Source organism: Marmota flaviventris, chromosome 7, assembly GCF_047511675.1.
Source record: "Marmota flaviventris isolate mMarFla1 chromosome 7, mMarFla1.hap1, whole genome shotgun sequence".
NCBI classification, from domain to species: domain Eukaryota; kingdom Metazoa; phylum Chordata; class Mammalia; order Rodentia; family Sciuridae; genus Marmota; species Marmota flaviventris.
In genome coordinates this window covers 106,002,845-106,020,411 of record NC_092504.1, presented here as the reverse complement: position 1 = coordinate 106,020,411, position 17,567 = coordinate 106,002,845, and the positions used below count along the sequence as shown (strand labels likewise).

At 35.9% G+C, this 17,567-nt stretch overlaps 1 protein-coding gene across 3 annotated transcripts in view; it reads right to left on the bottom strand.

Annotated features, from left to right (window-relative positions):
- Snca (synuclein alpha) overlaps positions 1-16,448 on the bottom strand; it is a 96,359-nt gene extending 79,911 nt beyond the window's left edge. Inside the window, exons 1-4 of one of the 3 annotated variants that reach the window (XM_027926611.2) lie at positions 16,343-16,448; positions 14,688-14,833; positions 8,254-8,295; positions 1,699-1,841 (exon numbers count right to left, since the gene is read on the bottom strand). In XM_027926611.2, the coding sequence (XP_027782412.1) occupies positions 1,699-1,841; positions 8,254-8,295; positions 14,688-14,808 (306 nt within the window). In that variant the 5' untranslated portion in view covers positions 14,809-14,833; positions 16,343-16,448. Of the gene's footprint in view, positions 1-1,698; positions 1,842-8,253; positions 8,296-14,687; positions 14,834-15,091; positions 15,265-15,970; positions 16,245-16,342 lie in introns of those variants that run through there. The other 2 variants (XM_027926613.3, XM_027926614.3) reach the window with 2 other exon arrangements.
- Positions 16,449-17,567: the final 1,119 nt, after the last annotated feature.

The following is a 17,567-nucleotide window of genomic DNA, read 5'->3' as shown; positions in this document are numbered from 1 at the left end:
ACTTCTGAATATAATAAAGCTATGAACATAATTTCAAATGGGAAATAGGAATCAGTATAACTATTAGCACGAATAAGGTTATTGGAAAAAAAATTCTGTACACAGCTGCATGGCTATGGTGAAGCATACATTTAAATGTTAGCTGAAGGAATTCTCTAGAAGCCCAGTCCAGATTTTCCATGATTACCAATAGTTGCCCAGACAATGTAACTACATATGGAAAATCTAAATATATCATCAATTTCTAGTCCATCCTCTTTATTATCAATATTTTAATGGGCCACCAAGGTAGTCCTGCTACTTAGGATTATACGAGGATCAGTTATATACTCGCACACACACACACACACACACACAGACAGACACACACACACACACACACACACAAAAAAAAAACAGTCTATCCACACAAAGCTTCTTTCTCACAGTTATCAAAACATCCATCCCCAAACCACTTTGATTATAACCTTTGAATGGATGGCTGAATAACTGATGTTCTTATAGAATGCACGATTACAAAAGATTCAGAAAGTCACTCTGCTTATTCACATATTTTCTTCTTTCATCTATCCTTAATTTAATAAAATTCATTAATTATCTCACATGGCTGGAAATTCTCCTGGACCCCTGTCAAATATCAGTGAACAAAATAAACACATTCCATTCTCATAATCCTTACTTTGTGCAAGAGGAGAAATGAAATAAACAACATATGTAAAAATAAGTAAATTATTATTTTAAAAGACAATAAACACTTGGGCAAAAAAAGGGGGGGTGATCAGACAGAGTAGAAAGATGGAGAACATCACAGGAGAGGTTTCCAATTTTAAATAGGTCAACGCAGACTTCACCAAGAAGGTGTCATTTCAAAAAGTCCTGAGGAGATAAGGGAGTGAGCCAAGTATGCAATCTTGGGGAAGAGCTTTCTAGGCAGAGAAGGAAACAGAGCCAGGATATGCTTGATTTGTTCAAGGAATAGCAAGGAAGCCACTGTACCAGGGGAAAAGCAAAAATCATCCTGATGTTGTGATCATGAAATACGTAAAATTTCATCTTTGGTTCACATTTCATACTCTATTATTTCTGTATTTAAGAAGAAAGACATAAGACCTATTTTATAATCTTACTGGAGTCCTGAATTTATCAAGGTATGCAAAGTTAAAATTCTTCTGAAAATTTATGAATCACTCCAGAACCATGATCTGTTTGGTATGCATTTTAAATTTCTCTGTTCAGACCAACATATATTTGTAAAAAGCTGTTATTTGATATGCAAATATGGTATTTAATAGGAGATGATGTCATTGTACAGTAATCAACTAAAAGATCTTCATTTTAGAAACTGAGAGCTCAGGAACAAAGAGATTTGTTATTCCAACAAAGAGAAATTTTAAGATTCATAGTTAACATGAAAGCACCCATTCTTTATGAAATGTCACTGATCCTTTTGGCATTTACTACATTGTTCGTTTCATTAACTTTCTTCCAGAAATTGAAACAATGGTGATTATTGTACAATTTATAAGGCATTTCTCTGGGTTATTACTGCAAAGAACAAAAACCATATAAAGATAGTAATTTTTTTTTTTAATGAAGGGAGGGTCAGGGAGCCATCCCTCACAGGAAGCATCTTATTAAGGAAAATGAACCATGACTTCAGGACCTTATAAACATAGCATAAAATGTAGGCAACCATACCTTGCCCAGCTGGTCCTTTTTGACAAAGCCAGTGGCAGCTGCAATGTTCCCTGCGCCCTCCACCGTCTTCTGGGCTACTGCTGTCACACCGGTCACCACTGCCCCTCCAACATTTGTCACTTGCTCTTTGGTCTTCTCAGCCACTTGAACAAATCAAAAGCAACAATAGATTAATGCATGGTGGGATGACAGTGACTTTAAATACTTTCTACTGTGAACTTCTACATATCTGTATTGACCTAAGCCATAGATGATGTGATGAAGGAATCAGAAGAAACAAAATCTACCAAGATTCAATCTTTGAATCTTTGCTGAAGCATTTTCTTGTAATTGTGCACATTGCTAAAAGGTGCTTCAAATTTAATTATCATGAACGTACACTCATTAGCAGTTTGGGTTGGATTTATATTGAGGAAAGTGTTCCTAAAGCCATACTACAGGATTAGTTACAGTTGAATCAGTCTCAGCGTGAAATGTATTTCTTTATTTCATTTTCAGTACCAATTCTTTGATCTCACTCACCAAATTCATTTTCACCACACCTCCAAAGTAATATAACACTTACTGCTTACAGGTGAAGCATTACTAATCCAATGATCCAAAATTGGAAATGCTCCTAAAATTCAAAACTTTTGGGCACCAACATGGAACCACACAATATTATTTAAAATGTCATATAAAATTATTTCCAAGATTCATATAAAAGGTATATGAAACAAAGAAATTGTGTTTACACTTGGGTCCCATCAGTCCCTTTCTTAAGATATCTCCTTATTTATATGTAAATATTCCAGAACCAAAAAAGGAAAAATTGAAATTTGAAACATTACTGGTCCTAAGCCTTTCAGGTAAGATAGTATACATGTTACCTACACATGCTAGAAATAAACAACAATAGAAGGCAACTTCTATCCTTTTAGAAAACAGAAGGGTTCTTAGTAATAAAATTGATTTTCCATAAGTTCAATGGGAACTTAGGAGCTAGACTTTGAGTGTGATAACAGATTTATTTGTCACTCAGTTTATCTTAGTAAAATAAAATAAAATAAGAACTTAAGAAAAGGCAGTGTTAATAGTGTAGATTGGATTTGTAAGTAGAGATTTTAACTTCATATCAAAAAATCTCCAAGATATTCAAGAATTATATCTAAGTACTGAATGGTATTTCCATATTATTTCCATAAGATTGCATAAAGAAAGCTCCAATTTAAAAAAGGTTTTTTTTTTTTTTTCAATTAACTAAAGGGTTCTTTGAAAAAAAAAAAAACTAACCAAAGAAAGAGATTCTGCTTTTTTAATATTTCCAAGGTCAGTAGAAAAATGAAACAGCTCCTCTTCATCCAAACCTCTGTCGAAGCCTTAGGTCTTGCATCTCATCTACATGTATGTCATGTTTGTCTTTCATTTTGTCTCACAAACTTATCCTTTGTTTTTCCCTCCAAACTTAAGAAATCTTTGCTTTTGAGGGATACTCTTCCTCAGGCACTCTCCTAAACAAATAAAAAGACCATTTTTTCATGCTTTATACTTCTCCAGATAAGCCTCAGTATGGTGACCCCAAAGAGTTACACTATATCAGCTCTTAAGTGTTATTCACATGATTATTATACCATGCAGAGCTGACATCATTAGCTGGAGAGGCCAATAGTTAAGCAAGATGGACAATGCAATTTGTTTTGAAATGGACTACTGAGGTCATAGAAGCCAACATGGTTTGTAAGGACTCTTTGGTCCAAGTAGTGTGGGGAAGCCTGACATGGATCACAAAGCTTAAAGCCAAAAAGAGTCCACAGCTGATGTTGCTCTGTATCTATCTGCCTTTTAGGCTAGAACTTTGTAGATTACCTACTGTCTTCCCTTCTAGGTCATGGCTGATACCTCTTGAAGAGTCATTGCTAACCACAATCCAAATTCTATTCAAATGCCAGTGAAAGACTGTCCTGGAAATTTTATGTCTTTAACATTCCTGGAATATGGATCCTTTAAAAATAGTGAATTGTATGGTTTAAATTGTCATTGCTTTTCTTTTCCAAGAACACGAATAGAAAGTTTTGCTCAAGACGAACATTTTCTTGTCATAAAATCTTAAAGCAAGACAAAAATAGGTTTTGATTTTTTTTTACAGACTCACGGTTTTTCTGCCAGCCATGAATTTTACAGTATGTAGATAATCCTTTACGTATGTATAAACTTTAATATATTGTTTTAACACATATAAACTTCGCAGTAAAATGAACCTTGTATGTTACTATAATTTCACTAGGCTTTATTATTTTAACAGCAAATAAATTAATTCCATTACAAATGGCAGAATGTTCAGATATCAATAACAGACACAACTGAAGAGATTTTTCTAGGACTGAATATTCCAAGAGGATCTCTCCTGACCTTGACCTTAGTATTTCCCCTTTGAGTCTTTTAGACTGTTTCTCCACTCACTGAGATGCCAAAACAAAAGGAACCCAGAGAAATGCAAATCAGTAGACTTGTATTTAATGAATGGTATTTAATCTTAAGATAAAAAAAAAAGAACTTCTAATTGGGACCACAAAGGATTACTTTCCTCCCATCCAATAGATACTATAATATTTTTAATTCATTTATCTCCTTCCCAATGTGCCAGTCTTTCCCTTTTTTATCCATACAGCTCCGTCTAGGTTGAAGCCTTTATCCCATTCCTGTTCACTAAGCAGACTCAATTGTTTTTGCTGAAACTTAGCTCAAATGTCATATTCCATTTAAAAAAAAAAAAAAAAAAAAAAACTTTTCCCAAAAAGTACCTTTTTTCCTCAACACATGACCTCATAAAGTTTTAGACATACTCTGCTACTGAACTTCCTTCTGCCTTGCACTATAATTATCCATTAACCACTAATCAGCTCCCCTTCACCTGCCCTATTGTGAGATATTTCAAATTAAAGGATCCTGCTTTATTTTTGCTATATTATCCCTTCATAGACAGTCAACACATAATTTGGAATGCACTAAAAGGAATATTGTGTCTATATTAAATGTTTACATTAATTTCAATCATTAAATTTACATTTTGTTTAGCTAAGTTAAAATTCCAAAATGGAAATACAGAAACAAGTTTTAGAATAAGGTAAATCTAATCTTTGACATTAAACAAAACTATAAAATAAGAAGTTCTAGTTTGAATTGGCATACAAATTCTAGATTTGGGGAAAAAATTTAAAACAATTTACTGAGAAATATTATTAAATCATGTTGAAAATGAGTTTTGGTATGTTTTATTATGATGTAATAAATTTCTGTTGCTAAGAATCAAAACCTTCAGAAAATATCTAGTGTTCAACATTTCTTTATACCATACTTATATGAAAAAAAATCTACATATATGTGAGGTGTGTGTGTTTCTGGTTTTTTTTTTTTTGTTGTTGTTGTTGTTGTTTCTCAGTGCTAGGGATTGAACCTATGAGTGTTTTACCATTGAGTTACATTCTAGCTCTTTATGTTTTTCATTATGAGACAGTCGCTTAGGGCCTCCCTAAACTGTTGAGACTGGCTGGACTCAAGCTTGCGATACTCTTGTCTCAGCCTCCCAAGTCACTGGGATTACAGGCACTGCACCTGGCCTATCCTAATTTATTTTTAAAGCATCTCTCCAAAGACATGTGTTTCATGGGCTGTGGTTGTGGCTCAGCAGTAGAGCGCTTGCCTAGCACATGTGAGACCCTGGGTTCAATCCTCAGCACCACATATAAGTAAATAAAATAAAGGTATTGTGTCCAACTACAACTATTAAATAAAAGACATGTGTTTCAGTTAGTCCAATTTAAGACATTCTCATATATTCCTTTAACATTATGCTTTGGTTGACAACTTAAATATAATTTTCTGAGGCCCAAATGCCAGGATTTAAGGTGAAGCTTTCTTTTTTTTTAACCTTGAAATTATATACTTAGAGAATTTACTTCCTTTAGATTTTATTGATAGAAACCCCCTGGCATAAGTTGACTGAAATCTATATTTCTGCACAAGCAACTCACGAGCTAAATCTTGGGGAAAGTGTTCTTCTAACAGTATTGGATAATGTACGTACTATAAAATATTTTCTTGCTTTCCTCAATAAAGACAATAATGAAAAACATTTATTTAACAGTTATGATGTACCTATATAAACATTTTAGACCAAGTATAATAAGCAATCAGTTCTCTCTTTATACATTGAAGTGATTATCACAAACTTACTTATCCTCATAACTGGAATTTGGGTTTTATAGTAAATATAACAAATTAATTAGTGTGTTTATCTGATGTGGAAGAGGAGTGGCACTTATTGCAGCTACTTTTACTTGAAACGCCTTCTCAGAGTCAGAGTAATTATGACATCATTTTTTATATTCTGCTACTTCCAGGGTCAATAACTGGTATGGTGACTGTACTATTGTCCAAGCCTAAAACACCATATCCTTGCTACCTAAGGGCCTTTCCCATAGTTTTCTGTGAAACACTAGTTTCTCTTGACTCTATAACTATTGAAAGAAAATTTCAAGAGTCAAATAAGGTTGAAAAACCCTGGGTTAAACTATGTTATGAAAATTTATTTTACCAAAGAACATTTCCTGTTCTTTAACATGGTAAAGGAAGGATTACATTACACAATTTACAACATTACAAAACCATAGAAACATAAGCTCATGGGCTATTTTACTTCAGATAATATTTTATAAAATGTTGAGCGCCTCTCTCTCTCTCTCTCTCTCTCTCTCTCTCTCTCTCTCGCACACACACACACACACACACACACACTCATAATTACATTCTGGAAAGACTAAAACTTTCCAAACTTGTCAACAGTTAATCCTTGTAGCTCATCTTCATAGTTTCCTTTAGAAATCAGTAAGTATTAGTAGGCTTCTGTGATTTTCAGCAGATGGAAATATTGGGACTTGCTGTCTTCTTTCTAAACCACATGATTCACCCTCAACTGTCATAATGGAACACCATTAATCTAGGTTGGCTGCCTTCAGATAGTATAGCCTCCTCCTGCCTGCTATCCAGTTGTTACAAAAATCAAGATTAATAATATTTACAGAAGGCCCCAGGAAGGTAATCAATGCAGTGCCTTTACTTGCCTAGTTTTCTGCATTATATATTGAATTACAACAGACTAAACAAAAGATGCATAATTAGCTTTTAATAGAATCAGTTGTCATAAAGAGTTCTGTTTTATTTTGTAGTTTCAGTTTTATAAAAAATATAAATTCAAAAGGCATATGAGCTGGGGGTGGTGGCCCACGCCTGTAATCCCAGTGGCTGGAGAGGCTGAACAGGAGGATCGAAATTTAGAGGCCAACCTTAGCAAATTAGAAAAACCCTAAGCAACTTACTGAGATGCTGTCTCAAAATAAAAAATAAAAAGGGCTGGAGTTGTAGCTCAGTGGTAAAGTTCCTCTTGGTTCAATCCCCAGTAGCCCATCACCCCCTCCAAAAAAAGACATATGAGATGCTTTTATTCACATGCTATAAAATTGTTGCTTAAGAAAGGTCTACTAGAAAGAAATGATACCTGTATAGTACATACTATTTGCTTTCAGTTTTCTAATGTTTTGTGTATATCGATTCACTTAATTCTTTTACGGATGAGTAAATTAAATCACACAGAGGTTAAGAATCATGCAGAACATCACACAGCTGGTGTGTATAAGCCGAAATTTGAACCCAAGAGATTGACTCTAGTGTTTGAAGTCGTAACCAACAACTGATTTAAGATTCCTGTTTCATTTTCCCCATCTCCATTTTATAATTTAGTGACACAAAACATGTTATTTTGGTGAGGCACTATTATATTTAAGGCTTTCTGGTGATATGATTCATGTTTCTGATGGTATCTCATCTCAGCACACCTGTCAGGAAAGGGAGTCATCACAACATGGAACAATGGCAGTGAGTCTATAGGATAATTTGTTAAATTTTTATTCACCTTTGATTTTTCTATTGCTATCATTATTACCGTCATCCTCCTGATGCTCATCATGACCATCATTTTCACTTTTTAATTATAAATCTTCTTATAGACTTATTCAAATTATTGACACAATTGGGTCAAGTAGAGATAAATATAGTAAACAATTTATAATCACCTCAAGGGCATTTTCTATAATGTATTCTGAATCATAAAAGAAATACTATAATCAGCATAATTTATGGCCAGAATATTTTATTGGACTTAAAATTTTATGTTAATATTTTGACAAATAATAACCTTCACATTTTGTTAATGCTAGCAGTTTGCTGATTTTTGGTTGGAATACCTGAATGCCCAATGACCATAGACTAAACAGAGCAGGTCAATGCAAAGTCTTAGCAATTCTTGGCAATTAAATATATGTCTTTCTTGTTTTTCATGAATATATATAATTAAAACATTCATAAATAAGTAAGTTTAAATTAGGCTAATACTCCCTTAGAATGCTCCTCTATAGGCACAGCAGTTGTTTACAATTACATTCTAAATAATCAATTCTAATGCCCTATTGGTTACCCAATATTTTGAATGTTATCCCTGGATATAAGCCTCTGAGAGCTTACCTGTTGTCACACCATGAACCACTCCCTCCTTGGTTTTGGAACCTATAAAACAAATGAATTCAAAACATAAGTCTCAAACCATCTTTAGATGACTAGTTAGCCTATTTTAATTACAACCAAATTTAAAAATCTCAATCTTCAGAAGTCCATGTGTCAAGATATTTTTGAGGATACCAAAAATAAAAACAAAAGGAAACTGGAGGAGATTGAGTAATCACTACCACAGATAGAAGAAAACAAAGCTAACAGGAGGGAGGTGAGGTAGGGAGAGGTTGATCAGTGGACCCTAAGTTGCAGTTATACAGCAGTAGGAAGTTCTGGGGTCATCCTCCACAATGATTACAGAGAGCAACTGTGCGCTATATATCTCAAAAAGCCAGAGGAAGAGATTTTTGGACGTTTTCACCATAAAGAAATAATAAATGTTTGAGATGGATATGTTTAAGTTGATTACCATATATATATATATATATATATATATATATATATATATATATATATATATATATATCAAAACATCACATGGTACTCTATTAATATAAACAATTTTGTGTTTTTCTATATCAGTTAATAAAATACACTTAATTTTAAAAATGAAAGAAAAGACTTGGGCATGAAATGACCTTTTATTCCCTTGCTTCCCACTTCACAGTTCCACATACAGAAAGACAAAAAGTGAGATAACACTGGAGTTAGTGAGAAAAAGATTTTAGATTCAGAACTGTTGAAGTCACAAAAGCACAGCCCAATAGATGAGATATCCCAGAAACACAGATGGAAGGCAAAAGAAGGTGGTAACATTTGTCTAGCAGCTATTATGTAAAAGGCTTATTAAATCTCATTTAATCTTTATGATATTCATGTAATAGAAGTGCATTTTTCCCATTTCATACCTGAGGAAATTAAAAAACCACAGTGCTTTGCCCAGTGTTACGTACTAACAAGCTACAAGCACATTCAACCTTTGTTCCTATGTTAGATAAGAATTTCCTTCAAACCTTGACCATTACTAAATTTACAAACAAATAGTTATTACATGCATTATTCAAACTATGTTTCTTAATTATTTCATTCATAACCTCTCTGAGGTTGAATTTTCAGTATAGTTGACACCATTTTTTTGGGACTAAAAGGTTTTTTTTTTTTTGGACTAAAAGAAAATAGCAAATAGATTGAGATTCATTTAAAAGCTATTCTAAACCTCAAATAATGTCGCTCTATCAAGACCTAGAAAATAAGGAAATGAGGACATAAAAGCTGAAAAGGATTTAAACTCATATGTGAACATTAAGATAATTATTAAGCTTCATTTAAAAATGCACTAAATTTTGTAAAACCCTTCCTGAGCATACAAGAAATAACTAAATAACTAGCAATGCTTTTTAAAACAAACCAGAAAATTGTAAGGGAGCCTCAGTTTCCTTTTCAGCAAATTTAATAAATAAATTAATCAACTATTCTCAAAATAAAAAGGTTTTTAAAACCATGGGGACAGAATATGATTACTTAGTGGTTGTGCTGGTTTTAAAATGCTGACCATCAAGTCAGAGTCCAAATGGTAAGAAAATACATTGTACAGATATTTAAATTTTTAATAATCTTCATAATCTCTTGCTCATAATTCATGAATCAAACTTTGAAAAATGTTTATCTGAGGTTGTTTCTAGATCCAAATTTATTTAAAATTTAGAAGATTTTCATGATCTAATAATATGATTGATAAGATGATCTAAATAAATACATAAGATCATACTGGAAATATTTATTGAATATGTTTGAACATATAAAAATGGCATTAAGTGAACTGTGCATGCATCATATCTGAACCTATTGAACCTTGGCTATTTTATAAGATATAAAAATAGCCAATGGAACTTTCCAGATTTAATAAAATAAGTATACATAAGAATTTTCAATATCAATGTAAAGACCCCTCTCCAACACAAATAAAACATAAACTAAAGCTTTATAGTTAAGCATGTAGTCTTTGGATTCAGAATGTCTGGGTTTGAATACTCATATCACCTCAAAATAGGCAAATACACATTACTGGTCTACAAGATGATAAAAGGAAATAATTCATATGATGTTCTTAAGGCATGTTTAGTATATAGCAAATACTTAGTAAGTGATAACTATTATTCTTCATAAATAATGTTTGCAAAGGGATTTGCAGTTTAAAGCAGAGGACAAAGCACCAAATTGTAAATGTCATAAAAATGAAGATGTACGGTTGTTAAATATGTCAAAGTATATATTATAGCATTATATATAATACAACATTCCAGACAAGGTTCATTTTTAAATGGTATTGTGACATTGTGAGATGCACTGAGCCAAAGCTGTGTAAGTTATCTTAATAATTAATGAGTGGAAAATTACAAGTAGTCAGTAGAAAAACCTAATTGTCTTATGACCTTTATTGTTGAAATAAGATAATTCAATCTTATTTATAAATACATAAAGAAATGAAAAATGTTAAAATCAATTTAACTTACTCTCAAAATGCTATTTATTTAGTATACTATAATTCAAAATATTAACAATGAAAGTGTTTTATTGCTTCATAAAAATTTTATCAAAAGTAGTTTAAGTTGGGCATGTTGGCACATTCCTATAATCCCAGCAACTACAGAGGCTGGGGCAGAAGGATCACAAGTTTGAGACCAGCCTCAGCAATTTAGTGAGGCCTTAAATAACTTAGCAAGACCCTGTCTCATAAATAAAAAATAAAAAAGGCCAGAGATGTAATTCAGTGATAAAATACCCCCAGGTTCAATTCCCAGTTTTTAAAAAAATAAGTTTAAAACAGTGTTTGCTTTATCATTGCATAACTTTCTATTTGGGCACCTTTTTATGTTTTGTTTTTTTTTAAGAGAGAGAGAGAGAGAGAATTTTTTAATATTTATTTTTTAGTTTTCGGCGGACACAACATCTTTGTTTGTATGTGGTGCTGAGGATCTAACCTGGGCTGCACCTGGGCCGCACCTGGGCTGCACGCATGCCAGGTGAGTGCGCTACCGCTTGAGCCACATCCACAGCCCCATCTTTTTATGTTTTAAAGAACCATCATAGTCTTTCTAAGTTTAGATCAATTTCCACAATGTTATCCTTTGCACTTTTGATATGATAATATCTCCCTGATAGTTTCTTAAAGTTAAAGTGTTTTGTGACATTACTTTCTCTGATAACACTCCAACCAATCCAGCCCCTCCTCCCTAATGTTGATATACTTTACTTTCAGAGTCTTCTTGACAGCATACCTAGAGTCTCTGAACTATACTAGTAACCATATTCCTGTGATCAGCTATTTCTTCAATAAATCAACATGTGTTTGATTCAAATTTTACTTCCAGCATTTTCTACTTCACATATTTGTTTCATCTTTGTGGGCCTCTTTGCTGTGCCTATTGTGCACTTCTGTGAAATATCACATGGATTGATCACTAGAAGACAAGGAGGCTATACAACTACAGGTGTTGCTTCTGCATGAACAGCATGACAAATGCAAAGTGACAAATCACTGACAAACTTTAAAGGTGATGTAGTTTAGTTGTTGAGTATAATGCAATTCTGTTATTTATGTAATGATATGGGGACTGAAGAGCTAGCAGTAAAGTTTATGCCTTGTGCAGTTACTCTCAATTTATGCACTGTGATAATAGAAATTTAAATTGCGCTGTTAGGGGACAGGTGTGATTTTGTGTTAACTGTAATCTGTGTATACTGGGCAATGCACAATAAGAACACCTCGTATTTAAAAGAATGTCTCTCATCTCTATCCCTCACCCTCACACCCTGCACTCCACATTTTAAAAAGTAAATAAATACTTGTGGAAAAGTTTAATGGCTGATCTGGTTTTCCCTCTCTGCCTCGGCAGTACCTGAGAATTTGACCCTTGGTTAAATTGTGGAATGCACCTAGAATCAAAGACAAGAATCCCTATGAAGTTTATACACACACACACACACACACACACACACACACACACACACCCCAAGCCAATGATCTGTTCTTTGCTGTCATAATTGTTCATTGGTAATTTAATTTAATTGATTATTAACCCTTAACTCATGACAATCTCTAACTGATAAAACATACTACAAAATAAGTACCAAGGGGCTATGTGAAGCAAGATATCAAAGCTGAAGGGCTAGCAGAGCTGATGACCTCTTTGAGCTAAGGTAGCCCACTCCTTCCCTATCTCACCTCTCTCACCACCTCACAGGGGTGCAGGGTAGACAAGATCACAAGTAACACCTGGGATTTGCAAGAGCTCCACTGTACATTTTTTGCACATGCTGTGTTGACTTTCTCAACCTGTGAGGTGAAAGCATACTGTGACTTGAGCATTTGAGATCAGTCACACCGGTGACTACATTGCTGGTTGAGCAGGAAGCTAGAAGAATTGTGAAGATCATCATTTTCTTGCATTTATTTTTACAATCCTTTATATTATATAAAGATAATTAAAGTTTTCTGCTTTTGATTTTTGAATCCCAGTTTACAATTTGTGAGTCGTGTGATTGAGGAGATTTGTATCTACTAAACTGAAGTAGGCTGATTGAAAATTTCTGTACACAGATTTCACCAATGGAGGAAAAAATACATAAAAATAACACTGATTGTTATGATAGTTCTTCAATCATGTAAAAGGTAGTTTTCAAATATGTATTTTAAAAAAGGAATGAGATTACTATTGAGGCTTCTTCCAAACTTCTTCAGACAAAAGTGAAATTATACATTTTTCTTTGATCACTTCTAGTCTTTCAAACTTGTTATTAGCAATGATTTTTGTAACAAAGGATGAAAAGATAAGAATAAATCATATTGGCAAAGTAATTGCTCTCTTGGAAAATTGATCTGATTGTAATAACCATAGTTCTTATAACTGAGAATGTGCTCAATTACTCATATGTTCTGTTTTATTATGCCATTCTCACAAAGATTCCACAAGGTAGTTGTGTTTTTCTAGATCATATTTTTACAAATGAGGGAAGTAATACTCAGAAAAATTAAGTACCTTCACCAAGACACTAAAGGTAAGAAGTGATATAAAACTTACACAGATAACATCAAGTCTGTGTTCTCTCCACTTTATGAGTAGTCCAACTATGGGCCAATGGTCAATTTCAGTCTACTATCCTCTTAGGTAAAGTTTTTTTTTGAAACACAGACATACTTAATTATCATCTATGGTTGCTTTCACTTCAATAGCAAAGTTGAGTAGTTGAGACTGGGATCTTAAGGCCAAAATAATTACTATATGATCTGTTACCAGAAATATTCACCAAAACCTGGACCATGTTCTCATGTTTTCAGTTGGTCATTTTTCATCCTAAGTCCTATATACATGTTCAACTTTTAATTGGATTTCAGAACATAACCAATAAATAATTTGTAAGATATACTATGTGTTAGATATTACAATAGCATTGAACACATTAACATATTACAATATTATACAATCACTTAACAGCAAATAAGAGAATTAATCTCTGAAAAATAAAAACATTTTATTTTCCCGAACTCATAGTTAATAATGAAAACACATAAGTGTTCTAAATGACAAGATCTATTCATTATCTGAAAAAAAGCAATACATTACATCAATATGCAATAGTTTCTGTGTTTATTACAAACTAAGGGAGTAAGTCTTAGCATTCTAAAAAAAATAACATTAGAGAACAAAGTTACTGAGTAATTGATATTAAAGAATAGTTGCAAGCCTGAAATTGCAAAACATCTAAAAACTGAGGATAGAGAGAAAGATAGCAATTACATGGATGTCACTAATTCTGTACTTCAAATTTCATTTAAAATACATAATTACACTTCACAAAAAATAAGCTGAAATTAACTTATCAATCTTTTCCCTCTTGTTCACACTCATTTTAAGATTTTCTGAAAATATCTTAAGGTAAAGAAAGTATATTTTAAGAAAAAAATTGTGGAGAGTTTCAGTCAATTAAAAAAAAGAGTCTTTGAAGAATAAGTAAAAGTGATCTGCTATAAACTTTGATGAGAAGCATTCACAAAATGGTTTCAGGCTATAAATGTTTGCTCGCTTACCGTGGATTGACACCATGCTTTCTTTAATTCCATAAACCTAGAAGTAGCATCCATGCCTTCTATACCACCCCATATGCTCATCCTCTACCTTAATTGCTCATCTTCATTTAGGAAGAAATAAAAATCCTAGTTTTCTAGCAAAATGATTCTGGAAATACAAAACATTAGCCTTATCTTTTACTATTTGCTAAAACACACCCATTTGCATTCACCTACCTATGGACAGCTATGACTCATACCATCCTCTTGAGAAGTGATCACGCGAAAATGAATCAAGCAAGAAGCACCAGCATTTAGAGTATCAATCATTCTGAGCCTTCAGTCATGAATAGAGATGAAATGACATTTGGGGTTTACATACCTACATAGAGAACACCCTCTTTTGTCTTTCCTGCTGCTTCTGCCACACCCTGTTTGGTTTTTTCAGCAGCTGCCACAACTCCCTCCTTGGCCTTTGAAAGTCCTTTCATGAATACATCCATGGCTAAAGATTTCCTTCACACTACCCTGGAGAACACAAAATACACTTCCAATGAGAACATCTGGACAAAAACAACCAAGAGTAAAACATCCAAGATTAAAAAAACAAACAAACAAACAACAACAACAACAAAAAAAAAACACTAAAGAACAACAGTAGAAATCCTCAAGACTGAGAGACTTTAAAGTACCCCCATTTCACCCATGGGACAGACCAGTCTTTTTAGCTTTTGTATTAAAAAATTAGCATCTCCCATCCACATTGGCTAGTAAAAGTCTAGTCACCTAAACATAGATTAGGATGAATTATCTGAGTTGTTCTTCCTGCATTTCAGAAGTGGAGTTGCTTGAAAAGATAGACCCTCTCTTTCAACTTCCCAGGGTCCAAAAGGTAATAGTAAAGTTAGAAGCATGCTTAGAAGAAAGGGAGCTGGAGGCTTGGGGTCAGGGGAATCCTTAAAATGAATCCAAGCAAGGGCTTATAGGTTGATCCAGGAGAGGGAGGGAAGAGAACTAACTACCCACTCCAGATGTGGCTGAACCTTATGTTAACAGCTAACCCAAAAACGCTGGTTTTAATCCTGCAGACCATCCGCCCTTGGCTATCTACTCAGAACAGGTCCTCTCCATCCTAAGGGCAGACTCCAGTCTAGTGCCACCAACCCAGAGAGCATCTTCTCAGCTAGAACGTGGTATCTGACCTTGAGCCTCGCACTTGTGAACCCCTCACCACCTGTTGACTTGTCTTCGCTGCACTTCCATTTAATTATTTACCAAACGCAGCTTCCTCACTTTCCAGAGAAAACTGAGTAAGCGGGCTGCGGGAGGGGGAGCGGGATGTGATAAGAGCAATAAAAGTTGAATGTTCACGCATCCATCATTCTAGCGTTTCCGCAAGCAAAAGCATATTCCGGAGGAGCAACCTGACCCCTCAACCTCTGGGAAGGAGAAGCTGGGAGTGTAGGAAGCAGGAGGAAACCCGGGTCAATTTACTTTCCTCAAGCTCACTAACCCACAAGTACCCAAAGACCCGACGCAGCTGGTCGCCAACGCTGCACCAAACCACCTCCCAGGAGTCCACGGTGACTCCCCTACTACCAGTCCCCCCGCCCCCCGCCGCCCCAGGATTTCCAAAGCTGGGGGGTTGTATCTACAGGTACTCACCTGTGTCCCTCTGCGTCTCCAGAACTCCAATTCCTCCTCCTTTTTTTTTTTTTTTCTTTTTAAATCGAAACAATTTCCAAATGTTATTTAAATAGGTAGAGGAAGGAAAAGGAGCCCGTAGGAAGGGCGGAGGCGGCACCAGGAGAGAGGATGGTCTTCAGTGGAGGCTGCTGTCAGCACAACACAGGGACTAGAGAGTGGGGGCGTGGGAGGCAAACCCGCGAACCTGTCGTCGAATTGCCACTCCCCGTCCCCCCACACAGGAGGATCAGAGAAAAAGATACAGAGGGTCGAAAGGGAAGGCGGCAGAGAGAGCAGAGGATGGAAAAGGCGGGGCTGGGTCCCCCAGGGCTCTCTAAAGCCAGCACGCACCTCACTCCACGTCGCCGCGCTGGGTCGCTAGCCCACTAGCTCCGGCCCCCTTCTCGTGGTCTCGGTCTACCTCCCCTAGTCCTCTTCCTCCTCCTTCCCCGCGGCTCACCGCCTCCACAGCTGATTTGTCAGCGCCTCTCCCCGCCCCTCTCCCCGCGCTCGCTGCTTTCGCTGCCGCGTGCGCTTCGCTCCTTTTCTTGGATGGAGATGGGGATGGGGGTGGGGGAGCAGGTTGCACCTCCAACTGCAGCCCCCCCTTAAGGTCCGGGCGGCGCATAGGTGGACTGCTCCGCGCTTCACCTCGAGTTCAGGGTCACGGGGGCTCTAGGGGTTATCGGGTACAATTACGCTTGGGCTCCAGTCTCCCCCGCTTCCCCACCACCTGCTTCCCTGTCTTGGGCTTTCCTTTGGTTCCTCTTGGGGACCCTCGCATCAGAGTCACCACCAAAAACAGTGTCTAGCTCTTGGGAAGAAGCTGAGGGAGTCAGGCGGCTTTGGCAAGGGTGCTCACAACCAGTCCATCAGGAGCACGTTCCTGGCATCATTGAGATCGATATGGTCTAAGACACAATTTTAAGGGTCGCTTTTGTTCAAACATCCCCAAGATTTTCATTTGCTCTTAATCTGGCAAGAGCCCGAAAGGGTCCCGCGGATGGAAAGAAGACGACTACGGAAGAGTTACAGGTCCAGGAGGCTGGGCAGATCCTCTTCCCACCCCACTATCACCATTTTCTTTTCCACCAATCAGCGGATGCCAGACGCTGATTTTTTTTTTTTTTTTCCCATCTGTAGAGCAAGAAATAAATATTCCCCAGCCGTCGAAAACAAGCGATCATAAGACATTCTCTCTTCGAAATGGGACATTATTTCTAGACCCAAGTACATGGTCTAGGAGATAAATCAGGTGTGGTTTTACCCTCCGGGAACATCATATCCAATTTTTGAAAGGCAGATTCTGCACACCACTCACCTTTCTGACTTCTGGTTCTGGTTGCACTCGGAGCTGACAGCCCCCTCTCCAGTCCCCAGCACACACACGTACACACTCAGACAAAAAGACGTAAAAGCGCGAGCTTCAAGACAATCTTTGCATAGGTTAATACATTTTCACCTCTTTCAGAGCTGAGTAGAGAACAGCTGTTCCCGGATCCCACCGGAATGGAGAACCAAGCTCCTCCCTCCAGCAGAAAGCCTTTGCTTTCTTTGCCTGGATTCTGAACAGTAC